At 42.4% G+C, this 27,139-nt stretch overlaps 2 protein-coding genes across 9 annotated transcripts; one reads left to right on the top strand and one right to left on the bottom strand.

The window, feature by feature from the left end:
• The first annotated feature begins 1,069 nt into the window (after nucleotides 1-1,069).
• Nucleotides 1,070-9,672, top strand: MTERF2 (mitochondrial transcription termination factor 2). Of its 2 annotated transcripts, none has more exons than XM_041481594.1 (2): nucleotides 1,070-1,091; nucleotides 4,595-9,672. In XM_041481594.1, the coding sequence occupies exon 2, from the start codon at nucleotides 4,606-4,608 to the stop codon at nucleotides 5,800-5,802; it is 1,197 nt and encodes a 398-aa protein (XP_041337528.1). In that variant the 5' UTR covers nucleotides 1,070-1,091; nucleotides 4,595-4,605; the 3' UTR covers nucleotides 5,803-9,672. The 2 variants fall into 2 exon arrangements, with proteins under 2 accessions (XP_041337528.1, XP_041337527.1); XM_041481593.1 differs by lacking the exon at nucleotides 1,070-1,091 and adding an exon at nucleotides 1,812-1,832.
• Nucleotides 8,430-23,702, bottom strand: TMEM263 (transmembrane protein 263). 7 transcript variants are annotated; one of them, XM_041481597.1, is made up of 6 exons: nucleotides 23,529-23,667; nucleotides 20,057-20,118; nucleotides 18,785-18,865; nucleotides 18,015-18,104; nucleotides 14,896-14,965; nucleotides 8,430-11,112 (listed from the first exon to the last, which is right to left on the bottom strand). In XM_041481597.1, the coding sequence occupies exons 4-6, from the start codon at nucleotides 18,018-18,020 to the stop codon at nucleotides 10,826-10,828; spliced, it is 363 nt and encodes a 120-aa protein (XP_041337531.1). In that variant the 5' UTR covers nucleotides 18,021-18,104; nucleotides 18,785-18,865; nucleotides 20,057-20,118; nucleotides 23,529-23,667; the 3' UTR covers nucleotides 8,430-10,825. The 7 variants fall into 7 exon arrangements, with proteins under 7 accessions (XP_041337531.1, XP_041337530.1, XP_041337533.1 ...); XM_041481596.1 differs by lacking the exon at nucleotides 18,785-18,865; XM_041481599.1 differs by lacking the exons at nucleotides 18,015-18,104; nucleotides 18,785-18,865 and adding an exon at nucleotides 20,899-20,904 and having other exon boundaries at nucleotides 20,057-20,119; nucleotides 23,506-23,639.
• Between the last annotated feature and the right edge of the window lie 3,437 nt (nucleotides 23,703-27,139).

Genomic DNA, 27,139 nt, shown 5'->3' with positions numbered 1-27,139 from the left:
ATTGTACAGACTTGGAGTCAGTTAAAAAAGCCCAGTGTTTCTAGTCTAGAAATCATTTATGTGACTATTGATTTCTATTCTAGTTGAGAAAGGTAAGCAGATGTAACTAAAAAAACATAAGATAGAGGTTCTCACCATCACAGCTCAATGAACTTCTGAAAAGCCACCAGCAAAACAATATAAGCCCAATGACTAGATGTGAATTTAATTATGTAATAAGGCAGTGGTCATATAAGGAAAATACACTGGTGTAAGGCAAGCCTCCCATCAGGATGTCAGCGTTACCGAATCAAAAGGATCATCTGCTTCCCGTCAGAGCAAAGGCACTCAAGTAGTCTGACTTTTAAATATTCCGTTCTTTGCTATTATATTACTTAGAAATTATTATAAAAATATTTTTTTCTATTCACCCCACCACTTCTCTCTGCAAGCTGCTTTAATCCAAGGGCCTTTCACTTTCCTAGCGCCGGCCAAGCCTGCTTTGGCAAGCGGCGGAGGCTCGGCCGGTTCCGCACCGGCCGGGCCCGGGCCGGCTCCCGCGGCTCCGCCCGGCCCCTCCCCTGCGGCACCTGGTACGTGTGAGCGAGGCCGGTGAGCGCGGCCGGGGGCGGCGGGCCCGGCCCCGGGGCACGGGGCACGGAGAGGCCAGCTGGCATTCGCTCGGCCCGCTCCGAGCGCCGCCGCGGCGCTGAGGGTGGGGCGGGCGGCGGGCAGGGAGAGAAGGCCGCGGTTCCGAGGGAAGCGCGGCGGGGGCGGGACCCCGCGTCGGCCGCCGGTGTCTGCGGCAGGAGCGGCACGCGGGGCGGGATGGGCCTGCAGCCGCTGGTCCCGCGCTGGCTGCAGGAGAACATCCGCCTCCCGCCTCTCCGCCCCCAAGCGGGGTCCAAAGGGTGGGAAAGGGACGGCCCCGGTGGCCGGGCTGTGGGAGCGGGCTGTGCTGGAGACCCTTGTTTTGTCTGTGCTGAAAGCACCACCGCTTAATGACCCGTGGTTTAAATAGTGCTGCGTCCTTAAGCCCTTTCCAAATGTCTTTCCTTTCCTGGATGTAAGAAGAAGCTTTGTCCCCATCAGGAGGTTGAGCAGTGGAACAGGTAACTCACAGAGGTCGCCGGGCTCTATCCATGGAGGTTTTAAAGACCTGACTGGACAAAGCAGCCCGGATCCTGCAGACCCTGCTTTGAGCTCTTGAGGTCCCTTCAAACCTGGATTACTCTAGGATCCTCTATATTTTTTTTTTTTTCTAGAAAGCTTTATGTTGATCTAGCATGTATTTTATAATAATTTACCTAATTTCCACCACTAATGCAAAGCACGGATTCATTTTTTGTAAGTGCATAAGTGTGAACATTTACTGTGCATTAATCTACAAAACTGCAACCTGTCACCACCCCAGATTCCTTCACAAACCATTTAAAGCCTGTCTACACTGCTCTCTTCTAGACAGATACCTACTCTTCTTGGTTCACTCTAAGTTCAAGCTAGGCATTCAGTGTATACATATATATATTCAGCATATATAATTCTTTATAGCCTATTAAGTATCCTGTTATGAGAAAGGTAGTGGTCAGCAGTCATACTGTTGCCCTCTTTACTGAAAGATTTTGTGAACAATCCAGCATGAGTAAAAGTTTGAGTTTGCCAATTTTCAAAAAGTGATATTTGAGTCTCAAAACACACATTCAGAAATTCACGAGGGATAAATCAACCAGTTGACCCTTGTATCTATTTCCTATAGAAGATTTACATAGAAGTCTCATTCAGCAATGAAACTTACAGCACCCCTTTACTCTGTATGTTCAGGTCTGCAAGTGTGCTAGCAAGCAGGATCACAGGTAACTTTGACATTAGGTCACTTCCTTATTGCTGTTCTAACACTTGGTGTGAGAGGGTGCTGCTGGCAGTGAGAGCAAGCGTCTTCTCTGAGCTGGCTGGGCTCTTTTTTTCCTTAATCTCCCAACTGCTTTACAATCCCCACAGCAATCTGGTTATGTGAAAAGTTACAGTGGGGTCTTGCACATTAGAACATGCATTAGATCCAACAAGAGCATTGAGAGAACTCGGAATTCTTGAAAGCAGTTACATACCTGAAATGTAAATACTGTCACCTATGGACTTGGAAATCCATCAAGTCATAACTCAGATCTTCTTGGTTTCTACAGAACACCATGACATTCAAATTCATTCATGTTATTTCGTATGTTTTATTTTGCATAGGGCTTTTTCACAAGGGCTCTTAAATACCCCTGTTAACTGAGTTTTGGCACATAAACTTTTCCTTTCTTTTACACTGTTCTGTTTCTGGTGATCCTCACTAAAACAGGGAAAAACTGACTATGATCCCAGGCATTTTTAGAAAATGCAAAGTTTCTTTTATGTGAATGTAACAACCATTCCTGTGTCAGATTTTAGAAGAGCACAATTTACTATCTCAGAATATTTTTAAAGTTCTGTAATAGTAAAAATTACAGTATTTTAAGGGACTGCATTACTCACAAGGCAATTTTATTTAACAGCAGGATTATGCATTTAAGTAAAAGTAAGTCATAGTTATTTTTCCAGTTTGTACTTTGGAAATATTATTTGACATCCCAAACAATTTTAATAACACTTCACTTTGCTTGCTGCTTCTAGCTAAGCTGAAGCATTAATGAAGAAAACCCTGATCCTTCAGAGATTGGCTTATTCTGACTGGACCCACTAAACTCAGTAAAACTACTCAGAGTGCACAGACACAGGCAGTTGTGTCACTCCTGTGGAGGAGAGGTTTAGTTTGCAGTCACGTTTTCAGGACATGGAAAGGTCAGCACACAAAACATCTGTGACTTACCTACACTTCCAGTGCTTTTAGGGTTACTGTGAAAAATCACTTGTTCTGTTGTGGGGCTTGAGACAGCTTTTCTGAAGTCACAAGGTGTATGAAGACAAAATCATCAGCCTTGGGATTCTGGTACAAGCAGCACATTAGGCAGTTGGTTTTGCCTTAGATGTGTGAAATAACACTAAAGAGCAAGTTATCAATAAACAGGTTCTGTTAAATAGCATAAGTGTGCATATAGGAAATGACATCATATTCTCTTTGTTTTTTTTCCTGCTCCTGAGATGAACTATTGTTATTACATCATAAACTATCTCAAAGCAAGGGTACACTCTCTTGAGACAAAGGATTTACCTCTGGAAAATATTCAACCTTACGTGGCAGCTAGAAAGAGAATCTACCACTAAAGTTTTCTAAACAAACCATATATTTTCTTAAACAGTGGGCTGTAAGGAAGGGCTCTCGTACAGCTGTACAATAGCTGTGTTGGTCTGTTATGTAGGAGATTGGATTGCATGATCATAACAGTATTTTCTCTCCGGAAAAAAAACAAAAACAAAACAAAACAAAAAAACACCCAAAAAACCCTCCCGCCCCCCCAAAAAAAAGCCAAAAAAACAACCAAAAGAAAGTAATTTAACCATGCTCATGTAGGTACTTTTTGAAGCATCCTATACTTAGGAAGAGGTGAAAGCAGCTGTCCAAATGTTCTCATTTTCAGTTTGAGCAGTTTTAAGCATGTTACCAGCAGCTGTTTGCAGGAGTATTACAGAGATCAGCAGTTCTCCCTTCCACAGTGGTACTTCCAAATGGTTGTTCTGAAAACACCCCCCAGGAAGTTAAAGATACACTTAATGACATCTTTGTTTGACTGCTGCGGCTCCTTTGCCCCTGCAGAGCGGGTGACAGCGCATGCGGTATTGGTGATAACTGGGCAACCAGTTTGAGCAAAGGTGAGGTGTGGGGTTGGCCCTGTGGACTCCAGCACAGCCACACACCTATTCCACAAGGACTCTGCCTGCAGAAGAGACCTGAAGGCAGAGATAAGGCACTGGTGCAAGCAGCAGCTGTAGCAAAGTAGGTGTTGGAAGAGGTAGGTGAAGGCCTGGAAATGTTACTGTGTACTTGCTTCCTCCCCCAAAATACCAGGGTGCTTATTCAAACTCAATTGACACACTCAGCTGGAGAAAAACACTTACATAAAAGTTCATATGATTTTTCTTCCTCCCTTAATTATATAAAGAATGATTTCAAAATGAAATTATGCTGCAAACTTCTGCTGAAGCAGCACTGCGTGGTAGGTCTCTGACACATGAAAGAACAACTCAACTCCAAATAATGCTTGAGAAGTTAAAGCAAATACATTCATAAGAACTAACTAAGAGATTTAAGCTGCCATTTTTGTCTATTTAGTGGGATTGCTGTCAAATGCAATTGCATGAATCATTTTCCTCATACGGTGTGAGTGATCTGTAATGCAGTCACAATGTTAGCGGCAAGAAATGGCTGACAGTTTGGAGCTTGTATGACTGCAAACATTGATATGGGCAGACCACCACCCCACATCAGGTCTGTTGCATCCAGTGATGTATCCATCAGAATGTTAACCTTTCAAAAATAGTCTTTCCCTCTGCTTTCATGTGAATTTTGGATTTTGTACTAATAGCAAAAACCACTCTGGAGAGCAATTTCTTACATCAGTTCTGTCTAAACATCAATGATTCTGATCATGAACTCATTCCTTAAATGTGTTTTCTTACAGTTGTTGTGTCTCCATAGGACTGACTTCCATGATGCTGAGAGGAGTTGCTCACGGTGCAAAAGACACATTCACTCTTCTGTTGACAAGATCTCCGAGCTGTAACCCAGGACTGAAGTTTTCATCAGCATGGCCTGACACAGCAAAAAGAAGCTTCCTGATACATTCCAGTTACACAACTGATACCAAGTCAAGAGAGGAAAATAAAAAAACCCTCGAGAATCTCTACAGTTTGTCAGTTGACATCACGAAGATACGCAGACTGAAGGAATGGGTCCTTCTCCAGGATGTGGCCTATGTTAAAGAAATTGCTGGTATCTTACAGGAAATGGGAGCAGATGAGACCACTGTAGCCAGCATTATAGAACGCTGCCCTGAGGCAATTCTCCACACCCCAGCAGAGATAAATTCTCAAAGAGCTTTATGGCAATTAGTATGCCAGAATGAAAAACAGCTGATTAAATTAATAGAGCAATTTCCAGAGTCTTTTTTTACTACTGAGAATCAGCAGAACCAGAAGGCAAACATACTGTTTTTTCAAGAGCTGGGACTTAAGAATAATATAATCACCAGGTTCTTGACAAGTGCACCCAATATTTTCTATAATCCTGTTGAGAAAAACAAAAATGTGATAGAGACATTACAAAGAAATTACTTAAATTTGGGGGGTTCTGAAGCAAATATGAAGATCTGGATACTGAAGCTATTGAGCCAAAATCCATTTATTTTATTAAATACTTCCACTGCAATCCAGGAGAACTTGGAATTTCTCCAAAAGAATGATTTCACTGACCAGGAAGTTCTACAGCTGCTGTCCAAACTTAAAGGCTTCATTTTTCAACTTAATTCTACCACTATGCAGAAGAGTATGCTTTTCTCCAAAAACATTTTCAAGTGCAGTGATCAAGAACTAAAACAACTAGTGCTGAAATGCCCAGCCCTTCTCTACTATTCTGTTCCAGTTTTGGAAGAAAGACTTGAAGGACTACTGAAGGAAGGAATTTCTGTAGCACAGATAAGAGAGACGCCAGTGGTGCTGGAATTGACAACACAAATCGTTCAGTACCGAATTAAAAAGCTCTCTGCGTTAGGGTATGATATAAAGAGTGGAAATCTAGAAAGCTTGAATGGTACTAAAAAAGATTTTGAAGTCACTTATGGTAAGATACAATCAAAGAAGGAGAGACCAATTTTTAATCCTGTTGCCCCTCTACACATTGAAGATTAATTTGAAGGCTGTACTTCAAGTTATGCAACAGCAAATTAAAAGGGAAGTTAATTCTTTGAGGAGAGATGGAGCAAAAGCAATCTTATCAAAACTGTAGTCTTACACTGTACTTTGTTCAGGAGGGGGTCTTAGGTACAACTTCATTATACAATCATAGTATTGTAATACTTTAAAATATCATCATAGAAGTTACAGTTATGATAAAGGTTGCCTTTTTCTAAGAGCACCTCAGATGTGACATTTTCTTACCTGACAGGGCATTAACTGCCTTAAATTATCAGTTCTGTCACTGCACAGTCCAGCCTGTGGTAGTGATTAGCACAATTTTTTATCTGAGGAAGACAAAAGGAGGGTTATTTTTCCAGCACTGGTCATCAGTTGGCTGGTTCACTGTCTTCAGGAAACACCCTTGGAGTTCTTTTCCTTATTGCTGAAGTAGCTCTAGCTCCTGGATCCTGACCTGCAACAAACTCGATTTCTGGGACAGCTAAGCCCTGTCCTGACAACAGGGGCTGGACATAATATTTTTTTATTCATTGAAACCCTAGTATCTGTGTACAAACCATAATGCAAAGAAACTACAAGATGATAACCTTTATACTTCTGAGACTTCAAAATTTACTTATTTTTTCAAATCGTTTGGGAGAGGAAGAACTATATTTGTTGCTATTGTATAGTTCTTAATCTCTTCTAGCAAGGTTTGGCAACAAGAAAGATTAGGGAGAGACTCAAGTCTCAAATGATGGTAGGAGAAAAGAGAAAGTCATGCTTTTCTACTAGGTGCAACAAAACTCTAGTCTGTAAACTACTGGTGGTTGAACATGACTACCAGATTTGCAAACAGCTGCAACAGTTTCTAAATATATGGGTGACACTGCTTCTAAGATAACACCATATGACAATTGGCGACAAGTGCTGGCTTTCAAAATAGTAACTATCAGACAGCGTTTAAGTTCTCAGGGGATTTGATTTCTTCTCATTTATGGGCTGTGAATGATAATATAAAACAGTAGCATCACTGACAATCATCTCAATAGGATTAGGATCCATGATTTTGTTTTGCAGACTTTCCTAAGTAGCTGTTCCACACACATTCCCTCTTGACAGCAGAATGAAAGCCAGCTACACACCACCCTCACAACAGGCATTCTTCAAGGTCATTTTTATCACACGTTTTGGCAGCAAGTCCAGGCCTCCATTTCTTAAAATGTGGTTTGTAGTTGCTGAAGAAAGCTGGTATTGAATTACTGGTCCAGAGGGTGGGCTGCAAGATGATGCTCTTTTATAGTCTGCCACATTATCTGCTATCTGCTGTGCACTGGGGAGGGGCTGGGAACGCCTGGTAGGAGCAGTGCAAGGATCCCAACAGCTGAAGGTCTTACACGGAGCACTCTGCAGGCAAGTGCAGGCGTGGCAGGCATTTCTGGGGGTAAATGCCACTCCTGCAGGAGCGCGTGCGACACTGGCAGGAGTTCAAGAAGGGGACATATCACAGCATGAAGAAAGTCAGGCTGTGGTGCCAGGCTGTGTCTGTGCTGACTCTTTCAAAATTCGTTGTTTTTTAAGAGGAAACTGGGAAGACAGCTGTATTAAAAATTCACAGGAACTTGCCTTTGTCACTTTCTGACTGTCTTTCCCTGCTCAGCCATTAAGCAGACCACAATTTTATCTGAATTTAAAAGCCTCCTTTCCCTCAGACACAAAGGGGCATTTCAGCTCTCCAAAGCTCTTCTAACACAACGTGTAACTGAGCCAGAGACCCGATTGGTAGCTTAGGAGGAAAAGGAAACCAAGACATACAGCAGTGTTTTCCGTTAATATTTAGTTCTAGCATTTCTACAGGTACCTGTTTTTACAAAGTTCTTGAAACAACTTATTCCCATCATTTAAATTATTTCCCGTGGCAACAGAACAGGAAAAGGATGTATTTCCTTAACTAAGTCACAGCCTGAGTTACCACAAATTCATTTTGCATTCTGAATGTTTCAATTTCTTTTCCCCTTTCAAAATAAAAGCATTTGCAGAAATGCTCTTCTTCTCTACTACCAGATGACAATTCAGTCAATCCTTCATTCCTGACTCTATCCTGGGACCTGTTTCTCTATTCTTCACAGGATTCATTTACAATAAAACCTCAGGAAAGTTCCCAGTCACCAAAACACTGTATTGCTGAAATCCTCATCTTTTGTTACTCAGAGTGACTGTGGACCAGCCTGTGAGTAAGCCTTTCACTACCTAGAGAGCAGTCAGGCATACAAGCTGCCTTCAGAAACATTTCCCCTTTTGGAACGGGGACTGGGAAAAGCAAAGTGAAATAAAGCTACCACAAAAACAATCCCAAGACAAAAGAACAACCTCACTCCCCCAGATTTCAGTTCCATATTCCGCTCAACTTACTATGATCTTAAAACTGGACATTCCCAAGCATCTTTGACCAGGGCAAAAGAAAAATAGTGCAAAGGATTTTGTGTGCGGTCTGTGCATAGCTTACACGCTGAAGTTGCAGCTTTTGTTAAGAGCTGGTTGGTGCTTGGTGCTAAGTAGACACAAAGACACTCTGGAGCATGGTACTGTGGGAAGATTTATACCTAAGTATGCCTTTCTCCACAAAACTAAGGAAGCTTTCAAATGTCTGAAACAGCAACAATTTAATGTTTCACAGGTGCCAGGACAGAATTGGAACAAGTTTTTAAGATGAAGCAAATTTCATAAGTGAATAGAAAACACACAGGATACAGGACAAAGCTCTTTGAAAACTAAACCCATATGCCATGTAAAAGTTTAAGTTTACAAGACTCAAAATAATAGCTACAGGATATGTTAAGAAGAAAACCTAATGGAGTGTTGGCAACTCCTTACATAACTAACATTGCTTATCTCAGACCACACTTATTTTGCTGCAAGTTTCATAGTTTAAAATTAAAGAAATTAATAAAAAAATGGGTATGACCAGTTCAACATTCCCACTTACAGAAAAACTAATAGGAAGAGTTTGGTGGAGTGTCACAAATTATCACTGTGCTCCAAACAGGTGACTCCTAAAGAGTTCAGTGGCAGCACTTGGGGAATATTGCTACACTGGAAATTGCAGGGGAGCAGACCATACTAAATTACATGCTGCAGCAAAATTGCCTCTGATATCCAGGCTAGCTCATTTCTAGAGCTAACTGATACCTCTAAACAATGCTACATTCTATGCAATTTGCTTTTGACTATAAAAAAAATAGTTTAAGCCTTCCATTTGTTGCATCAACTTACCTCATTACACCCTTGCAGCAGATCAGAACCAAGCAGCTGGTGTATCTAACAGAAGGAGCAGATGCAATTTCTTGGGTTTTTGCTCTCCCCACCGCCCCAAGTTCCATGCTTACAAGTATCATGCTTCCAACATATACGATTTCTGATATAAAATAAAGGTGTCACAGAGTGCAGTTGAAGTACCAACGGCTCAGAGAGATTGCATGACTGTAGTACCATAATTGAGACAAGATGTACTTCCAACACCAATGAACAGAGGAATAAGTTTGACAAGTGATATGTTTTCAGTTTTTTTCATTTTTTAAAAAGTCCCCCCCATATAACCACCTAGTGCAACCACAACCACTGAAAAAATAAGCATACAAGTTCTCCATAGAAACAAAAGTTTTTAGAAAATACTGCATACACACCATGAACAGATGCCTCCCATGGGCTTCAAAAGAGGTTACTTATTTTCAAAATCAGTACACAAATAAAAGATCACAAATGGTTTCTATTTTAAGGCAACCTCACGCTGTGTCATTACAAGTGCATTTTGCCTCACACGCTGCAGAGGAAGTACAGGTGTTCCCATTTGAGGTGTTAACATTTGGAATCTGTCAGTACACAAATCACTTGAATCAAGTTGCCTTTTTTTTTTTTAAGGCCTCATCTAATGTTTTTGGTTTGTTTTAAATAAAAGTATTGCATTTCACTCAAAAATCAAGGTGAAAAGTACAAGAAATGTAGTGAAAATTTCCTTGCATTTACTTATACAGAGCAAAAAGCTAACCTGGTGTATCACGGAGTTGAGAGAACGGCTTTGCTAGTTCTTCAGTGGTTTCCAGCTACACAAGAATTCCTAGCAAGTTAGACAGCTGTGCTAGATGACCACAAACATCAGCCCATTTCCTACAGGCTGTCATTTTTTCTAGTGTCTATAAGAAGTTTATTCGAAGCAAGTTCTCACTTGCAGGAGATAGATGCATATTATTAAATACACCTGAGATGAAGCAATCATGTTTTCAGTAAAAACTGAGAAAGTTTCAGATATCAGGATTTATGAAGAGCCTAAAGCTCATTCTGTAAACTGCACTGAAACAACAGGACGGTTCTTTACACAGCTTCACCTAGTAAAGAGAGATTTTCTTCTAATAAGGCATTAAGTTATTTTACTCTTTATGATCCTTTCTACCACATTGTTAAACTTTTTCACTTCTATCTCCCATTCTCATTTCCAATTTCTGCACATCTCCAGGCTCTTTGCTCCAGTCTTCACTGGCAGAATGCAGTCAGGGATAGTTTACAGGCTGCTTGCAAGTACAGGTTCATAACCAAGACTGGGTACATCCAACAGTGCTTTCACACAGCTGAAGGATACTTAGCAGGAGGATGTGGAAACCACTGAGAACAATAATTGTCATCTCGTATCAATGGCATCACAGAGACTACCAAGTTTCTACATTCACATTTTAGTCCAAAACTGCAGAAGATGTACAGTAAATGACTATTCAAATATGTATTATTCCTTCAGATACACTCACTTCTATAGTTATCAAGTGTAACATTTCACCAGATACAAAGCTTCAATCTAGGCTCTATTAAATCCTCATATGCTGTGCTAGCCAAGCTTCTTCTGTCCTTTTCAGATGAAATTGAGTTACTTGCACAACTTGTTAGAAGATAAAGTGTCTAAGACACATGGCTTCTCATGGTCCCAATCTTAGCAGATTTTAATGTCACTGATGCAATATTCTGGAGAATTGAGTATGTCTCAGTTTTGGTTTTAGTCAGACTTGTCCTTTTTCTTTCCTGTTAAAGGCACTTTACTTGCAACAGCAGATCCTACAGCTGTAACACCTCCAGCTACAGCAGAAACACTTCCTTTGACTAGACCCACTCCCACGGAAGGCACAGATGTGACCGCTGTTTTGGTAATTTCCAAGCTCTTCCCTCCAATCCAAGCAACACCTCCAATCGTGGCACCAACAGCTCCCTTTGTGACACTGAAGAGGCCACCAGTCACACGAGAAAGCATGCCAGCCTGCTGTTGCGGGTGGTCTTTGAGTGATCCTAAGGGAAGAAACAGCAAGCAAATCAATCTCACCACCAGGATTTATGCATTTTCAAAAAAGTGTTACTCAAAAGTATTTCCTTTTCTAGCCTAACAGCCATTGCACACAGTCTATACTTACCTTGCAGGCTGCTTTTCTTGGATGCTCATACACCTAGTTCCAAATAACAAACAACAGGGAAACCAAGAAAAGAGCAAGTGGAACCACAGTGGGCAGAGCTAGGGAATAAACAGACATGAAATAAAGAGGTGAGGGAGTCAGGAGCAGAAATAACATGCTTGGAGGAGGACAACTACTGTAGGAGGCAGCAGGAAAGAAAAAAACAGCTCTGGATGCATGGGAGACCTCTGTCCAGCCCTGCCAACAAACTGACTTTCCACTGCAACACGCCTTAGGAGAACCAGCAGAACAGGTCTGTCCCCAGAGCCCTCAATGCCCACAGCTTGCATCCAGAGCACAGATTCCAAGAGTCATGTCCCAGCACTCGTCTGCTACAAGATGAAAACTCGGGTGAGCAACTTTCCATGCACTGCCAGTACGTTTGTGATAATGCCAGGACTGACCTAGGACTCAGAATTCATTAAAAAACTGTAAAGGTCAGAGTTCCAATGTGCATACCTGGAATAACTCAAGCAAAAGATGCCACCTAAATGAGAGAATTTTCTACAAAGTTGACAAAAAAGGAAAACAAGTATACAGAATAGTGAAGCCCAAAGGAGTTGAAGATATTGGAAGTCCTTCCAGCTCACACTAGTATCCTAATTAACAAATTGATATAGATTATAGAAAGGATAATGGAAACTGAAAACATAAATGACAGCCTTTTACTTAAAGTCATGTAATACTCCTGCTGGTTCATTTAGGCCAGCAGCTTTCAATATGGACATCTCCAGCAAAAATGCATTGCCAACACAAACACACAGAGATCAGAATTTCTATTTACATACAGAAAGTCTTTAAAGCATCACAGAAGGAAGTATGCAGAGTCTGCCATAAAATCCAATGTCTAGGGCTTATTCACTAGAGGATTCTTGTGACCAGACTAATAGAATTTGTAACAAATTTGGTCAGAAACTGTTTCACTTCCACTTAACTGGTTCACTATCATCAGGGTGAAATAGGCATAAAGTTTCATCCCACTGAATTTTAAGAGCTGATTTCACCAAATCAGAACTAATGTAAGCAAGAAATGATCCATCATAATAACATTAAAAATAATAAGAGAAACAAACAAATGTAATCTCTATGTATTTATCTTTACTTTACTTCAGAGGTAGCCAGTCCATTGACATCTACTCTATTTCACAGGTGTAAATACAGAATGTGATGGTGTGCAAGTAATTTCTGGTAACAGCTGGCACATTCCATTTCCATCCTATTTACACTGTCCATGGGCTCTAGCAAACACCCAGCACTGCAGTTTAATTCCCAGTGATTTCTGCTCTAGGACACACGTGCCTGGTCTCCTTTTTTCTAAAGTGTGTTTCCAAAGAATACCAGATCATGCCTAAATCTAAGGAGACTGGCTCAGTCACACAGACATGGTGCTGATAACACAAAGGTTGTGGGCTGACCCCACCATGGGCCCTCCATTAAAAGTTGGGCTCGATGATCCTTGTGGGTGCTTTCCAACCCAGAATATTCTGTGATTTATGGAGCACTGAGAAAATGACACAAGTTCCCCATCCAGGAGTTGGCTCTACCAGGCCATTTTGCAGCCAGCTTCCCACTGAAAGGAATCCAAGAATGAACAGGAGTTTGAATGAACGTAGGTTGCAAAGGCTGTTGCCGCTCGCAAGGCAGAAAATACAGCATTACAATAGCACTACTCATAAAAAGCAGGAGCACAAAAGCTTCTTCTACACATTCTTTAAAGCCTTTGGGCACCAAGCTTGTTGAGCATGATTCAAACAAATCAGAACTATTTCTGTCTTTAGGAAAAATTGCAAATATGTTTTGGAATTGAGACTTTCCTCTAAGGAGTATTTTGGCAGCCTGTTCAGAGAGATGATTTTGCCAGCATTGAACTGGTATCCTTCTATCCACATTTGGCTATCTTTCTATGATGGTGTTAGTGTATCACGTATAAGGCCTTGTACAACATTCAAAATGGGGTTGTTTTCCAAGGGTATTCCAATTTTTTAACTAAACTCGTAAGGCTTGAAGAGTGCACATGAATCAGAACCAAAAGGAAAAAGCCTCTTCAAGGATGGAGTTTACATTAAGATGAGCTGTGCTTCATTCTATTCCCTCTAACTACACCCATTTTCTCCATCTCTTTAGGCTTCATATTCAAACTAGTTATTGTCATACTGAAAGAAAACAATGTGCAGAAGAAAATAAGTCTTAGCTGCTCACAGATTTTAAATAAAACTTTGGAATAACCAGTGATGATCAAATTCTGCTGTTGTGCTCTGAATCTGGAAAACCTAGTGAATATTCTAGGAAGATAAAAAATGCCCATTTGTTTCACTGCCCTACTCAATAAAGAATTGGTTCTAGTTTCAGACTACTGTTCACTGTCTATACATGATGTTTAACATGTATCAAACATAATTAAACCTCTAAGGCAAAAAAAGCCCCTAACAACTAAGCAAGCAAAGCCCAGCCTTAAAAATCAGACTTGAAGATAACACATTTAGGTGTAGTTTCCAATCAGGCATTTGCTATCAGAAATGCTTCTGGGATCATAATATCAAAAGCACAAGACTTTTTTGTCCTCACGCTATGCTACTATAACAAGTATAACAGAGCTGAAGAATTACTGTGCCATGAAAACCTATTTTTCCCTTTCCTCTCATCATCTTCTACTTGTGTTTCTTGCCTAACAGTTGTTAAGAATAGAGTGAGCTACTCGACTTCAATCCTTTCTGCTACAGTTAGTGGATAATACTGTTGTTCAAATGAAGGAAATTGTTCAGTTATACAACATAAAAAAGCTGACGTAAAAAAAAACCTAGACCAACAAAGAGAACTTTAAAGGGCCATTATAAACTGAAGAGCAATGAACTGCAAGGAATCATGACTCACCGACCTCTACATCCAACACATTTGGTTTTAAAGCGAGAGCAGACAGAACACACATAAGAATGTGTTTTTTTACATGCCAAGAATGGCTTTTGATTTAGTATATTTCCAGTCACATTATGCAAACAGGACTCTGCTCAATCCTGCCAGTCCACAGCTTAGAAGAAACTCTACTCATTTGCAACTGCATTTCCTCTGCAGATCTAATAACCAATTTAATATTCAGTTGGTTGAGGAGACCATAATGACGCTGCATTAACGACGTCAAGTGTGTGCTTGATTTTATGAAACCATGAGATTGTGAACAGTTGTTAATTGTATGATGGAAAACAGTCTCCAGAAGCAGTAATGAAGTTCTATGTATTTTTTAATGCATCTTGCATAAAAGTCACATGCACTATGAACACAGCAACGTGTCCAAAAATGAAGCCGGGCTCTTTACATCTCACATAGTAAATAGCAGAAATAAATGCCCATTAGATCAATTCATACCTCTGCAAACTAATCTGCAAATTAAGTCCTTCAGTAACTGCCCATCTTCTCTATAATTTATAGGTACAGTTGTTTACTCAGTTATACTCAATGGCCTTTTTGTAATCAGGATAATGCAGAAGTGAACAATAATCCACGCCCATCTCATCCCAGGGTTGGTTTGTTTACTGTCATGTAAAAGAAAGTTGAAGTGTTCAGTTTGCAGATCCATTTTTAGACAGAACTGATTCATTTACTTCCTATCATGAAAGCTAATACATACCTTCTGGTGGTTCATCACGAACGTATGATGGGACTTCCTGCTGATTTTTGTCCGTTTGATTCATTATTGCCTAAAAAAAAGAAATTCATAGGTGCTATTCATCTTTTCTGGCAAAGCATAAATGTAATTCATTAATCCAAAACTCAAGTAGATTAAGTTCCACAAAGAGAACTTCTTTTTCATTATTAGACAAGCCAGCAGGTCCTGTCAAATTGCTCATATTTTTATTATCAGACTGTGCTTTTGCATTCTTCAACCAGACTCAATACTTAAAAAAGAAGCTCTCCACCACGTCAGCAGGCTTGGTGAGAGCTACCACACCACACCAAGTGCATCTCAAAAAGCAATCAGGAAGACAACAAGTAGGAAAACAAACAGCTACTGCCATACAAGAGCTTATGTTTAAGTACTGAAAAAAAAAAAAAGCCTAGTGATCATAGAGGTGATGGCCACTAGAGAAACAACAGTAGCATGCCTGTGAGATCTGCTAGTGCTTGGAAAGCTGTTTAAAAACACTAAGTCCTTGCAGCATAATTTGAACAAATGCCACGAAAACAAGATGGATGAACAGTGACAGAAACACACGATTTATCTTGACACAGAACTGCATAAATGGTGTGGTGATAGGAGCAGACCTAAACTGTTTTAACTCTATACAAACTCTCCAATGGAAACATTTCAGGGAAGATTTCTTCACATAAGCTGTTTCCTAGAGCAGTTCCAGACAAGCAGTCCCTGACAGGGGAAGCATAAAAGAAAGCTCAATCAGCAGCTCTGCTTATAGATTTTTTTCTCTGAAAGGGAAGAAAGTAACAACCAGTCCAGGTTTCCTTCCTGCTTTCCTCCCCCACCAAAGCATGCCTTGATATTAAGTCCTGCCTCCTCCCCTGAGTCCTCCTGCTAATCTTGCTTTCCCTCTTCAGCAAGCACCAAGGTCAGAAAAAGGAAAAGCAAGTCGCATTACACCAGTCAGCATGCTTCTCTCTTTTTGCCAGTGACCTCTTAGTTCCCTTCCCTCTGCACAAGTCTTTAAATAATTTCATTTCTTCCAGGAGACAACAAGCACCACAAAAATAATTCCTGCTTCTCTTGCCATGCCCAGATCTCTTTGTACATGCTCTGGGTGAGAAAGCAGTGGCTGGGATCTGAAGAAGGAATGTGGAGGCACAAGCAGGTGGGAAGACTCATCTGGAAAACAAGAGCTAAAACCCTCACAGTATTGTTATGAAGTTAAAACAACACACTAAAAACTGGCACCCACATACTAAATCATAGACATTTGGATGAGAAGCAAGCCTAAACTGAATGTTAGAGTCCTCCCAGTCAGCACTAAGGGTATCAGTTCAGGGCTCAGAAAACACAAGAAGCTAACAAGAAAGCAAGCAAAAATACCTACTACCAGGATGGCCAGTTTGATGGAAATACTGAACAAGTGCCACTCAAAAACCAGAAATGCAAACATGTCAGCTAAGAAATAGGAAAGGATCATGTGATATGCCAAGCTGAGAGGAAACCACAGGGAACACTGAAGGCTGCACAGGACAGCCTCAAGAACCACACCATGTACCTGAGAGCATTGTCCAAACACTTCATAAGCTTTGTCAGGCTGGTGCTGTGACCTCTTCCCTGGAGAGCTGTTCCAGTACCCAACCATACTCTGAGGGAGTCTTTTCCTAATATGCACCCTAAACTTCCCTTAAACGGCTTTATGCCATTCCCTTGGGTCCTGTCACTGATCACCAGAGGAAAGAGATCAGTGTCTGCCCCCCTACTTCCACTCATGAGGAAGTTGTAGAGTAACAACACATCAAGATGGAAGACTAAAACACATGAGGGCTATAAGACAATTTTAAAAAGTATCAATTATAGAACTCCTTGTTATTTTATTTAATCACAAATAAGAGGAAGAAAATTAAAAAAAAAATAACCTGACCAATCACAGGGAGCAACTGAGGACAATCAGGTTCTGGGAAAAGACCTGATTCAGATACTGCGTGACTTCTTCGCATTCATCTAATGCAAGCTGAAAGAAATACAATATTCATCCTCACTATGTAAAGTTCCATGTAGATTTGTTGCTTTTTTCCAACTTGAAATAATATAAAGCACTGTAAGAAAGGGTAGACAGAAGAAACTGACAGGCCTGATATTATTCAATCAAAATATCTGTATCAAGATGAAGCAACTATGTTCCTAATTAATGTCTGGCCATTTTGGTCATGAAGATGATTACCAGGAATGTAGAAGGAGTTTAACCGCTGCCTTAGGGAAAGTCCTAAAAAGAGTAAAATAAAAGTCAGAACCTAGCAAGTCTTAATTCAAACAAAGGAATGAAAAAGTGATCAAAACAGTTTTAAAGCAGACTCAAGACAAATGAGTAAAGCCAGAGGTAAATTATTTTTTATAAAGAACTACCTCCATAAATTTATTTGTATCTAGACAGCATGTAACTGCTAAAAGAACACCAGATGAAATTGCTTGTTTGAGCTTCCAAAATGTTTATGTCAACAATCCCACATAAGAGATTCAGAAAAGTTATTTAATCTTAAGAGGACAGAGAAAACTGTCAGGGATTATCAAAAAGTTTAGAGTAGGTTACCAGTTTCAGACATAGGTAGAACACTAGAAGCCATCACAAGACTTCACACAAGGTTTAGTATTTTCTGCTATTAAGAATGTACTGAGCATAGCAACACTAACATCAGATACAGCCCAGATGAAGCCCCTAGAATCTGTTTTACATGCCATAATACCAGTATTTAATTAAGATAAGATTTGTCCAATAGGAAGAGTTAGAGTAAGACTGGCAGACTAAACAGGTAAGGGATGCTTTCAAAACTCTCCACAGTCTGGTTTAGACTGTCAGATTTAGTTTCAGTTCCTGCAAAACTAAATGAGCAAAGCAGTGTGTTGGCAGCGGAATTTCACAGCAGAGTTTCTAGTCTAGTTTAAAAGTACAGTAGAAAAAAAAATAGCAGCACATATAAAATCACAGCACTACATACAAAATGCGGTTCAGATTAGGCATTCCTGCCCATTACCTGTCCTAGAACCTTGAGGTCACATGATTGTTGATCCCAAGCCTTTCCTTAAAAGTTAAATAGAAATGCATCACTCACTTGCATCTAGACAGACCCCAGCGGTCTTTCTTCAGGCACTGGCAACCTGCTGCTATCAGGCCCCGGAAGTCAACGGAGAACTACGCACACCTGAGAACAGCAGCCAAGGCAAGTAAGTCACTGTTAGTAGGACTGAATTTGTTCTACACAGAAGAGAGCCTTCAGGGGTTTGCAGAGCAGAAAGTTGACTACTACTGTACGATGGGCGGTCCTACAGGTGCCCGGAAGCACTCCAGGGGTGCTAGGTGTATGGTTGAACAGGATGATCTTGAAAATCACTTACAACTTTGGTGATTCTATGATGCTGCAAGAGATGTGCCCAACCAGCCTGTACTAAGTTTTACTCACAGTTCTATGATATCAGGGCAAGTGAAAACAGAATCACATCACTCTCAGAAAAGTCTCAGAGCCTGACCCAAAACACAACTTGGCACACAAGATCTCGCAAAGCACAATTCACATCCTTTTGTTTTTCTGTAGAAGCTCTCCAGGGAATTCCAGAATCAAAACCAAGATCCAACAGAGGACTTCTATGGAAAATTTTCAAATATCTACTTTACAGTTTGCATTATGCATCCCTGTATCCAATTTAATACCTCAGGAGACTTGAAAGATTCTGAAAAGTGATGCAAAAATGCTGTCTACTAAACAGGGTGCAGCATATCTGGTGAACAGGATATGCACAGGATATGTTTAAAACAGCATGTTTTAAACCTGGCTCCCTTCCAGAGACTTAAGGTGAGTATTTCTATTGACTGGAGGTCAAAGACCTGGAATAACCGCTTGGTGGCAGATTACTTCATCCAGTCTTCAGAGCAAAAGGACAGGAGCATAACTTTTTTCTTCAAAAACTGGAGATAGAAAAACAGAAATCACTCACTGCATTTTACATAATACCATGGAGCTAAAAGCACTCAATGCCTCCTTTATCTATTAAGATCTAGGCTTGTATGGCCTGCTTTGCATCAAAGTCCCCCAGTTACCAGACTGCAGTGTATCCTAAGGGAGGGTCCTGTTCAAGCTTTCCCCCAAAGATGCGTCCCCAGGAAGAAGACAAAGCAAAGTTCATGAGATCCAACAGAGATTCAGCTGAAACTGAAGGCAGTGACCTAGAGATGCAAGTGTAAGGCTTTTGTGCAGAGTTAAGTCATTCAGACATGCTACAGGTTAAGGAACCTTGCAAACTTGGAAGCTGCCGATTCAAAGTCCCCACTATGCACTGAATCATTAGTTACAACGATTACCAGCACTGCAGACGTATGCAACAAGGCAAAGATTTATCAGAAACCCGAACTTTGGAACTCTTCTCATAAGTTTTCAGAATCTTCTTCAAAGTACACTAAGACTGGCCAAAGAAAAAGAGAAGAAGAAAGCAAGCAAAGAGATCTTCTGCATTTTCATCCTGTGATGCCAAATTCACTTGTGTCACTGCAGAAAAGCCTCCAGCTTCATTTAACATGTTCATTGAATGATGACATGGAATGAGGCAGGATCTCTATGAGGCCCAGAAAAACTCATAGGGACATTGATGAAGCAGGAATCTATCGTATCACACTCCAGTTCCCTTCTTCACCTGTGTTTTCTCATATCAAGAAGTGGAAGCAAACCCAGATCTTAGAACAGGGATAAAAGTAAACTACTTCTGTTTTTTTTTCCCTGTGTGCTTATGAAGATTTTGTTTATTGTCTATTCATTCAAGAGATATGGGATAACTTCTCATCTTTCTTAATTAAAATAAATTGTAGCTTTCATACAAAAAAAAATTAAAAAATAAAGATGGAAGTCACTCAACTGGTTTGAAAGGAAACACACTTCCATATTGTCAGAATATGAAATACATAGAAAGCTTAAATGTTTTACACTGTAGCTAAAAAAAAAAAAAAAAAAAAGGAAATTGTTTAGAAGAGGGTTTTTAATTCAAGACCTATTTGTAACATTAACAGTGCTTAAGATCCTAAACGAAAGTGCCAAGAAGCTCCAGAAGTAATGGCATAGCCACATGCACATTCACATCAAGGCTGACTGAAATAAAACTTACTCACCAAATATATTCCTTTGTGAGGATTTCTAGTTAGTTGTTTCCACAAAAGTATTCTGCATACACCTATAAGAAAGGCAGAACATTAATGAGATCTTACGGAACAGTGACTGTCACATACCTGCCATGGGTGTACAGTGGGAATCAGGAATACAAATCCCCACAGTATGGAAGAAGCACACTTGATACAGCCTTAAGATGCCATATTTTTTAGAGATTTGTCACCAAGACGCCAATTCCTCCCGGGCAATGAGGAGCAATTACTTGCTCCATGTGCTGCCATGAGGATTGCTACGAGGCACAATAATCCATGTTAAGACACAAATGCTCCTTAATGAGCCTGCAGTTCTTGGATAGTAATTTGTGTAAAATTTTAGCCTTCCATTGAGAAGTGGGCTCTAACCATTACGGATGTGTGTAATATCCCAAGTTTCAGAGGATGCTCTTGGTGTCTTTCTGACTTTAGAGACAAAAAGCCCTTCTGTCTCAGCACAGCAAACCTGGCCCAAGCAGCAGCCAGTGAAAACTGGCTTGTTTCAATGCCACTACTCAGATATTTGTGGGTAGCAATGAAACAACCCAAGGATGGGGCCAATTTCAGCTGGCAGCTTAATGCTGCTCCAGACAGCTGCAGCAGCAGCAGCCAGTGCTGGAACTTCCATCTGACAGAGCTGCAAACAAACCCATCACAAAAGAAGTTATCATCCTTCTGGCTACCAGCTATGCAGGTAGAAAGCCTGGCTACAGAGCTGACGGAAAACAAACAACCCTTGCCACATGAACAGCTCTTCTTTTACCTCTTTCAGCAGCTGCAGCAGATTTCTGAATGAACCTGATGTATTTCACGTACAGGGAAAAAAAAATATATTTTTAGGTATGATAGTTTAAGAATTAAATTTTTGCAAGAACAACAGTCTCTACTCTCCAAATTAAACAAGGAAGTAATCATGAAGCCAAAAAAGATAATCCCACCTATGGCTGCTCTTCAGGGTACTGCTCCAAGCTGCACAAGCAACCCCTCACTATCAGCTTCACTGCCTTACTCCTTGGATTAGGACTTGTAACGTGTCACAGGCAATTGTGCTCAGTGCTCTTAGTTCTCTCACACATAATCCCCAGAGCACGGCCAACACAGAAATGTCTGTTTCAGTCGTCTGTTACTGCAAGGGAGAGAGTTGACTGAGTCAGTGCTAGCAGCACTAAAGTACAAAAACAAATCCGGGCATGTAGAAAGCATGTAGGTAAAAACCAAGAGCACAGCTAGTATTTCAAGAAGCCGTCAGTTTAAAACTCAAGTTTCAAAATTCAGATTTATATACAAAGCAAGACTGGCTTGGAAGCAAGAGTGCTGTGAAAAAGAGACTGCATTTTCAAGTAAAGACCACAAGAAGGTGATCAGCAGTTTCCAGGTGTGAACCACAACTTACTTCCAAGCCTACAGCAGGATGGGCTACAACTTCCTCCAAAAGAAGTTGCTGAAAGTAATGTACATAACAGGCTCACAGTATGCAGGGAACTGAACACAGCTGGGAAGGTAATGCAACATATCTGTATTAAAAACACACACCATGATTAAAAGCAAAAGAGAGGTATAATATCTCCTGAAAAAAAACCCCTTAACTCTGCCCAGTACATTACTATATCATATCTACCCTGGATGGAGAATGCACCATTTCTCCATCACTGTCAACCAAAATACAGATCAGGGTCCAGAAGAGGATCTATGGAACACCTGATGTGTTTTCTCTGATGCAATGATTTACGAGATATAAAATCAAAGGTGGCATGAACCAGAATTCTCCTTTTCTAGTTCTCCAAAACTGGTTCCTAAGAAGTACATGGTAAATTCCAGTAAGGTGCACAGCACAGCTTCAAAAAGACCAGGAAAACTCCATCTTACCAGTTTTGTCATCCTCTGCCTCCTCCTAGCTCAGTTTTCAGAAGAGCCTTCCCCATTTCTTTTAACACTTTTCTAAAGCCTGAGCTCCAGATCAGTCTTGGATCAACTTTTCCAGAAGACCCTCAAAGACAAAACCTGACTGTGCCTAACAGCCAGCGGTAAAGCAGCTTCTGAACTTCCTTGCTACCTCTGCTAATGAAATAGTCTTTTCCCTAGCATCCACCACCTGTTTGTTGGCTCCTACGTGACATTTAGACCTGGTCACTTGCTGGACAAGGACCACTTTTCAGTTCACAACGCTGTCCATTTCTACACTGAGGAGGCAATACTAACTTTTCTGAATATTTAACCACAGTTTAACAGAAAGCTTTACATGATATGCTGGATAATATTTACTGAGCAGTCTTAAAACTGTTGTCATACAAACCAGTACCTACATATTAAATTAAGCAATCTTGTATGTACCCCTCCAGTTATACAGAGGCATTCTGCCCGGAGCAACACAGTGGACACACTTAAACAAGCTACATGCACTTGATATTTACATTCCTTATGGAGGCACATCCTGATTCAGAGTTCTCATTTTCACCCCAATTCAATGAGCAGAAGGAAGCATTCAATAGCATCCACAGAGGCTGTCTCTGCAGTTCATACAATGACCAGAACCAGGCATACAGCTAAATCAACTTGCCTTGATCTCCAGGCCACACCAAATAAACGCCTAGGCTATGTGAATGTGAAAAGCTAAGCCAGTCCCAAACAGTTCACAAAAAACCTCTTCATACGCTACTCCATCAAGCTGGACTCGAGAGACATGGATGAAACAAAGAGCACGTTACTACAGCAAACATCCGAACACTGCAAAGTTTAAAAAGAAGAAAACCCGAAAGAAAGCTTCTACTAGGTCGGAAAAACTCTCGAGGGAGAAGAAGACCATCCAGGAGCCAAGCCGAGGCGAGCACGGCTCCCTCCCAGGTGCGGAGACCGCTCCTCCACGGGCGCCCGGCCCAGAGAGGGCGGTAGCGGCAGGGCAGAGCAGCCCCCTGCCCTCGGTCCCGCAGGCGAGGAGCCTCCCGCCCCGCCCCTTACCCTCGGGCGGCCGAAGCCCCGCAGTCCCCGCCGCGTCCTGCCCTCGCAGCTACCTGCGTGCCCGGCGGAGCTGCGGAGGCGGCCCGGCAGCGACCCCCGCCCATGACCCCGGCCGGGCCGGCGCGGGCACCGCCGGCATCTCGACGCAGGGCGGCGGCACTGACGTGGCAGCCAAGGCCGCGGCGGAGCCGCTACGCCCGGCTCGGCCCGGCCCTCCTGCCCCGCGGAGCCGCGGCAGGAAGCACAAAGGCGGCCGGGCTGTGCCCGCGCCGGGGGCAGGTGGCGGCGGCTCCCCATCCCTGACTCGCCTCTCCCGCCAGCGACTCCGCCGGGGCGCGCCGGGTGCTCTCCCGCCTCCTCCCCTGGAACTTCCCCTTCATCCGCGGGGAGGCAGGGAGGGCGCTCGGGGGCTGGCCGGCTGGCGGCAGGGCCGGGGGGTAGCGGCCACTCATCCCTCCCTCCCTCGCTCGCTCGCTCGCTCGCTCACCGTACAGCGCTCACCGCTCCTCGGTCCGCCCGGGCTCCGCTCAGACTTTACTCCTCCGCCCGTCCCCGCTGTCGACGTGGCGCCCTCCGCCGCCCGCCCTGCCGGCGCCCGCAGACCCCGCCCCAGCGCCCGGCGCGGCCCCTCGGCGGCCGGGGGGCGCCGCCGCTCCCGCCCCCTGCCCGCCCCGGGGGCGCCGGAACCCGCCGGCCCCCGCCTCCTGCTGCGCCGCCGCCCGTGCCCTCCCTCAGAGGGGCCGCGCCCCCCGAGGGCCTGCGCAGGCCCGGCCCGACGCCCGCGGACGCCACGGGGTCGGGGGCACCTTTTTGCCCCGGGGCCGCGCACCGAGGTGGAGGAAGATGCTGGGGCAGGGCTGAGGGGAGGAGGGAAGGGGTGCCGGCGTTGCTGTAGCTGAACGAGATGCTTCGGGGTGCAGGAGATTGGCTAGTGGGGCTCAGTGGGCTGGGGAGCGTCTCGGCCGAGCGGTCCCGGTGAAGAGATGACCCCTTGGGGCACCCTGCCCGTGCTGTTGGCACTACGGGGAGGCTGCAGAAGCTCACTGCAGCACAGTCCGACACGGAGCTGCACCCAGTCCAGTGCCAGCGGCATCTTGTGGAGCCACGACACTAATCCTAAGGGTCCAGGTTTATATTAAGCAATATTTACATTGTACCCTTCATCCCGGCTACTGTTTGAGCGAGCTGAGCCTCACATGGCACCCGTAGAGAATAAATTTGTGGTAATCATGGTCTAAGGGCATGGCTTTATAGGTAACTGCAGTAATGAGGATAGCTGGGAAAATATGGGTTTTCTGATGCTCACCCCCTTCTTTGGGACCTCTCCATGTACATCTCTAAGGATCCCTGGGGATGAACAGTGACTTTCAAGACAAGGAAGTGCCAGATGGCCAAGGGAGAGAGGAAAGTCACAGGTATTTTGAGTTTAGAAACAGAATTGTTTTCAGCAGCACAGGAATACTAAATACCTTATTGAATGATTTGTGAGTTTAGAAAAGTTACATAGACTAAATACCACCTCTGCTTCCTCCTTCATTTCTGCATCAATGTGATCTATCAGAGCAATGCTGCATGGGCTCAGAGGGGTTTGCTGATCACAGGGATTTGGCATTCCTGACCTGCTTAATGAATAACATCCATATTCTCTGTTTTGGATCTGAATGGGTGAAAGCATCAGTGTGGGAGAAACCAAGTGAAAAGCTGAGGGTGGTGTCTGGTAGGGAGCACACCGTGGGTTCTGTCAGGATATGGGAGACAGAGTGCATGGATCAGTCTTGGTCTTTGGAAATAATACTACACAGACACGCAGGAGTTCTACTCTGGGATCTTGATTTCCTTCTGGGAGGCTGCAACTCTCTGAGCTCAGTGTTTGGAGAGAGTGTTTACTATTTAGTGTTTACCTTCCTGGTTCTAACAGATGACACCTGCAACTGTTGACATCTTTTTGGTCTTTGAGATAAGGATATTTTCTTATAGTTGCTATTCATCCCTTGCCCTAAGGCCCAGCTGTACACAGTGCTCTCTGTACATGTGATGCTCTGCAAGGCCTGAAACTTCTCATGGCAGCAGAAAGAGTTGCTGCTTGAGTATTTTTTTTTTTTTTTGCAACAGTGGTAATCACCCATAAACTTTACAGCACCAGGCATCGAAGAATTGTTTTGCCTCCTAACTGAAAATGAAAGGCATCACAGGGATTAACATCTCTTCTTTTCAAACACTGGAAGAATCAGGATAGCACAGGACTTGGGTCAATCAAATGTTTTGCTGAGCCAACAGAAAGAGCCACCTTCCTTGTAAAGCCACAGCTACAGGGAGAAGAGCCTCACTGACAGGTGTAATAACTGATTAACTTCAGGCTGACATCTCTGCAGACAACAGAAAACAAATGAGCAGCGTGCCTGTTACTTTGCTAAACCAACATTGAAGCTGAGAGAAAGGTTTTGGTTGCAGAGGTGTTGTCATCGTGACTATTTTTGGTCTCATTTAATATGTCATTTATAAACAAGCTCAAAAATGTTCTACTGTTGATATATTCAGAAAAGACTTCTTAAGTATTATTGAATCTTTCTGAGAAATAAATAACATGCTTTCACTGGAAATAACATGTAATTACCTTCTTAACAATTTTAAAATGGAAAAATTATAACATTCTCTGTCTTCCCCTGTGGAGGAGTGGTTCCTTCATTTAGATTATATGTTTTTACATTTTGTCTGTGATTGCACTATGATTATAGATGCAGAAAATAATTGAAGGAAGGTCAAAATACATACATTTTGTATTCTTTTGTAAGGATTGTGATTGCTTCTGCTGCAGTAGCTGTGGGGAACTACAGCCAGAGTTGGAGTTTTACTGTGTTGGATTCGATGTAGACGTAGGAAAGAGCCTTAAAAGAAGTCCCTCTGTCTCAATACAGAACTTAATTTAAAATGTGATGAGTGTCTCCTGAATTCCTCAGCCTTGCAGTTCCATTTTCCTGTTATAGGTAGCTGATGTGAAAAGACAGAGCTGTGGGGTCTTTGTCTGGTGAAGTCTCTAGGCATGTGGCTGACAACAAACTCGAGCTGAACTGTTTGCTCAGCAGCAGGCTTGAACAGGGAAGGCAACAGGAAAGCTTATGAGATGTGCTGTTATATTTGATCAGTTTCTAAAGATTCTGAAGTGGAGCAGCAAGGCCAGAGATCTACCTTACAGGATGCCATCTCCTAACTTGTATGCCATGGATACCTCCCCATTGCAGATCCATGCCAGTGGTATAATGGAGAGGGAATAGACAAGGACTGTACTTTTGCAAATTCCAAATATAAATCTACCATGGGGCTTAAAAATGTATTCCCTGAGTAGCTAACCTAGGTTACTAGCATGCTGGAAGGAAGGAGGGAGGTTAATATCCAACATTTGTTGGTAGTGAGGCAGTTGGATGATTTACTACTGACAAAACCAGGCAGGGATGAAAGAGCAGCATACCCCACTCAAACATATATAATGCCTTCATTGCACATGAAGAGATGTGCTTGGTTAAGCGTGATGCCTCACCTGCAGATGCATCTTGTCTCATAGGAAAGGAAACTGTCTGCTAGTTCTGGGTGACCATAGCATGCAAGGGAAGAAACTCGGAGAAGTGAGCTGGTTGCACACTATTTTTGGCTGAGGGGTCAGGCAGTAACAGAGATCCAACAGTCTGCTGAAGTACCCCAACACTGCCAGCTACCAACAAAAAAGCCAGAGTATCCTCCTTCCTTTCTGTAACAGAGTTATACTAATACAAATTGTGAATAAAAAATAACAGATTTTAAGTCTTGGGCCATTAAGCGTTTGGAGGTATCTTTTTTGTTACCTGTGCACACACAAGTTCGAGACATTATCACATTATAATTACGTATTTTAAAAAAAATTATCAAGAAGCATGGTTTTGTGATTGTAGTCAGCTCATTACTGAGCCATTAGGAAACTGGTTCCAGCAGCAGAACCATTAATGAGTTGGTTTCAAGTAGTGTGTGTGCATTGTGATTACTTGGCACTCTCCTCAGTTTAATCAAGATTTTAAATTTACACTGTGCTATTCAACTGTGTGTTGCACTAGTGTTTATAAAAATGAA

This window comes from Pyrgilauda ruficollis, unplaced genomic scaffold, assembly GCF_017590135.1.
Source record: "Pyrgilauda ruficollis isolate IOZ18807 unplaced genomic scaffold, ASM1759013v1 scaffold56, whole genome shotgun sequence".
Taxonomy (NCBI): Eukaryota; Metazoa; Chordata; class Aves; order Passeriformes; family Passeridae; genus Pyrgilauda; species Pyrgilauda ruficollis.
This window is presented reverse-complemented; position numbering and strand designations above follow the sequence as displayed.

Bases quoted from the DNA above. Each gene is read 5' to 3' on its own strand.
- MTERF2 (XM_041481594.1), top strand. From the start codon at position 4,606: ATGATGCTGAGAGGAGTTGCTCACGGTGCAAAAGACACATTCACTCTT.
- TMEM263 (XM_041481595.1), bottom strand. From the start codon at position 23,338: ATGGGGAGCCGCCGCCACCTGCCCCCGGCGCGGGCACAGCCCGGCCGC. The intron at 20,119-23,094 runs GTAGCTGCGAGG...CCTTTCTTATAG, and splicing joins CAGCTCCGCCGGGCACGCAG to GTGTATGCAGAATACTTTTG. The intron at 14,966-20,056 runs GTGAGTAAGTTT...TCTTTTTTTTAG, and splicing joins CTCACAAAGGAATATATTTG to GCAATAATGAATCAAACGGA.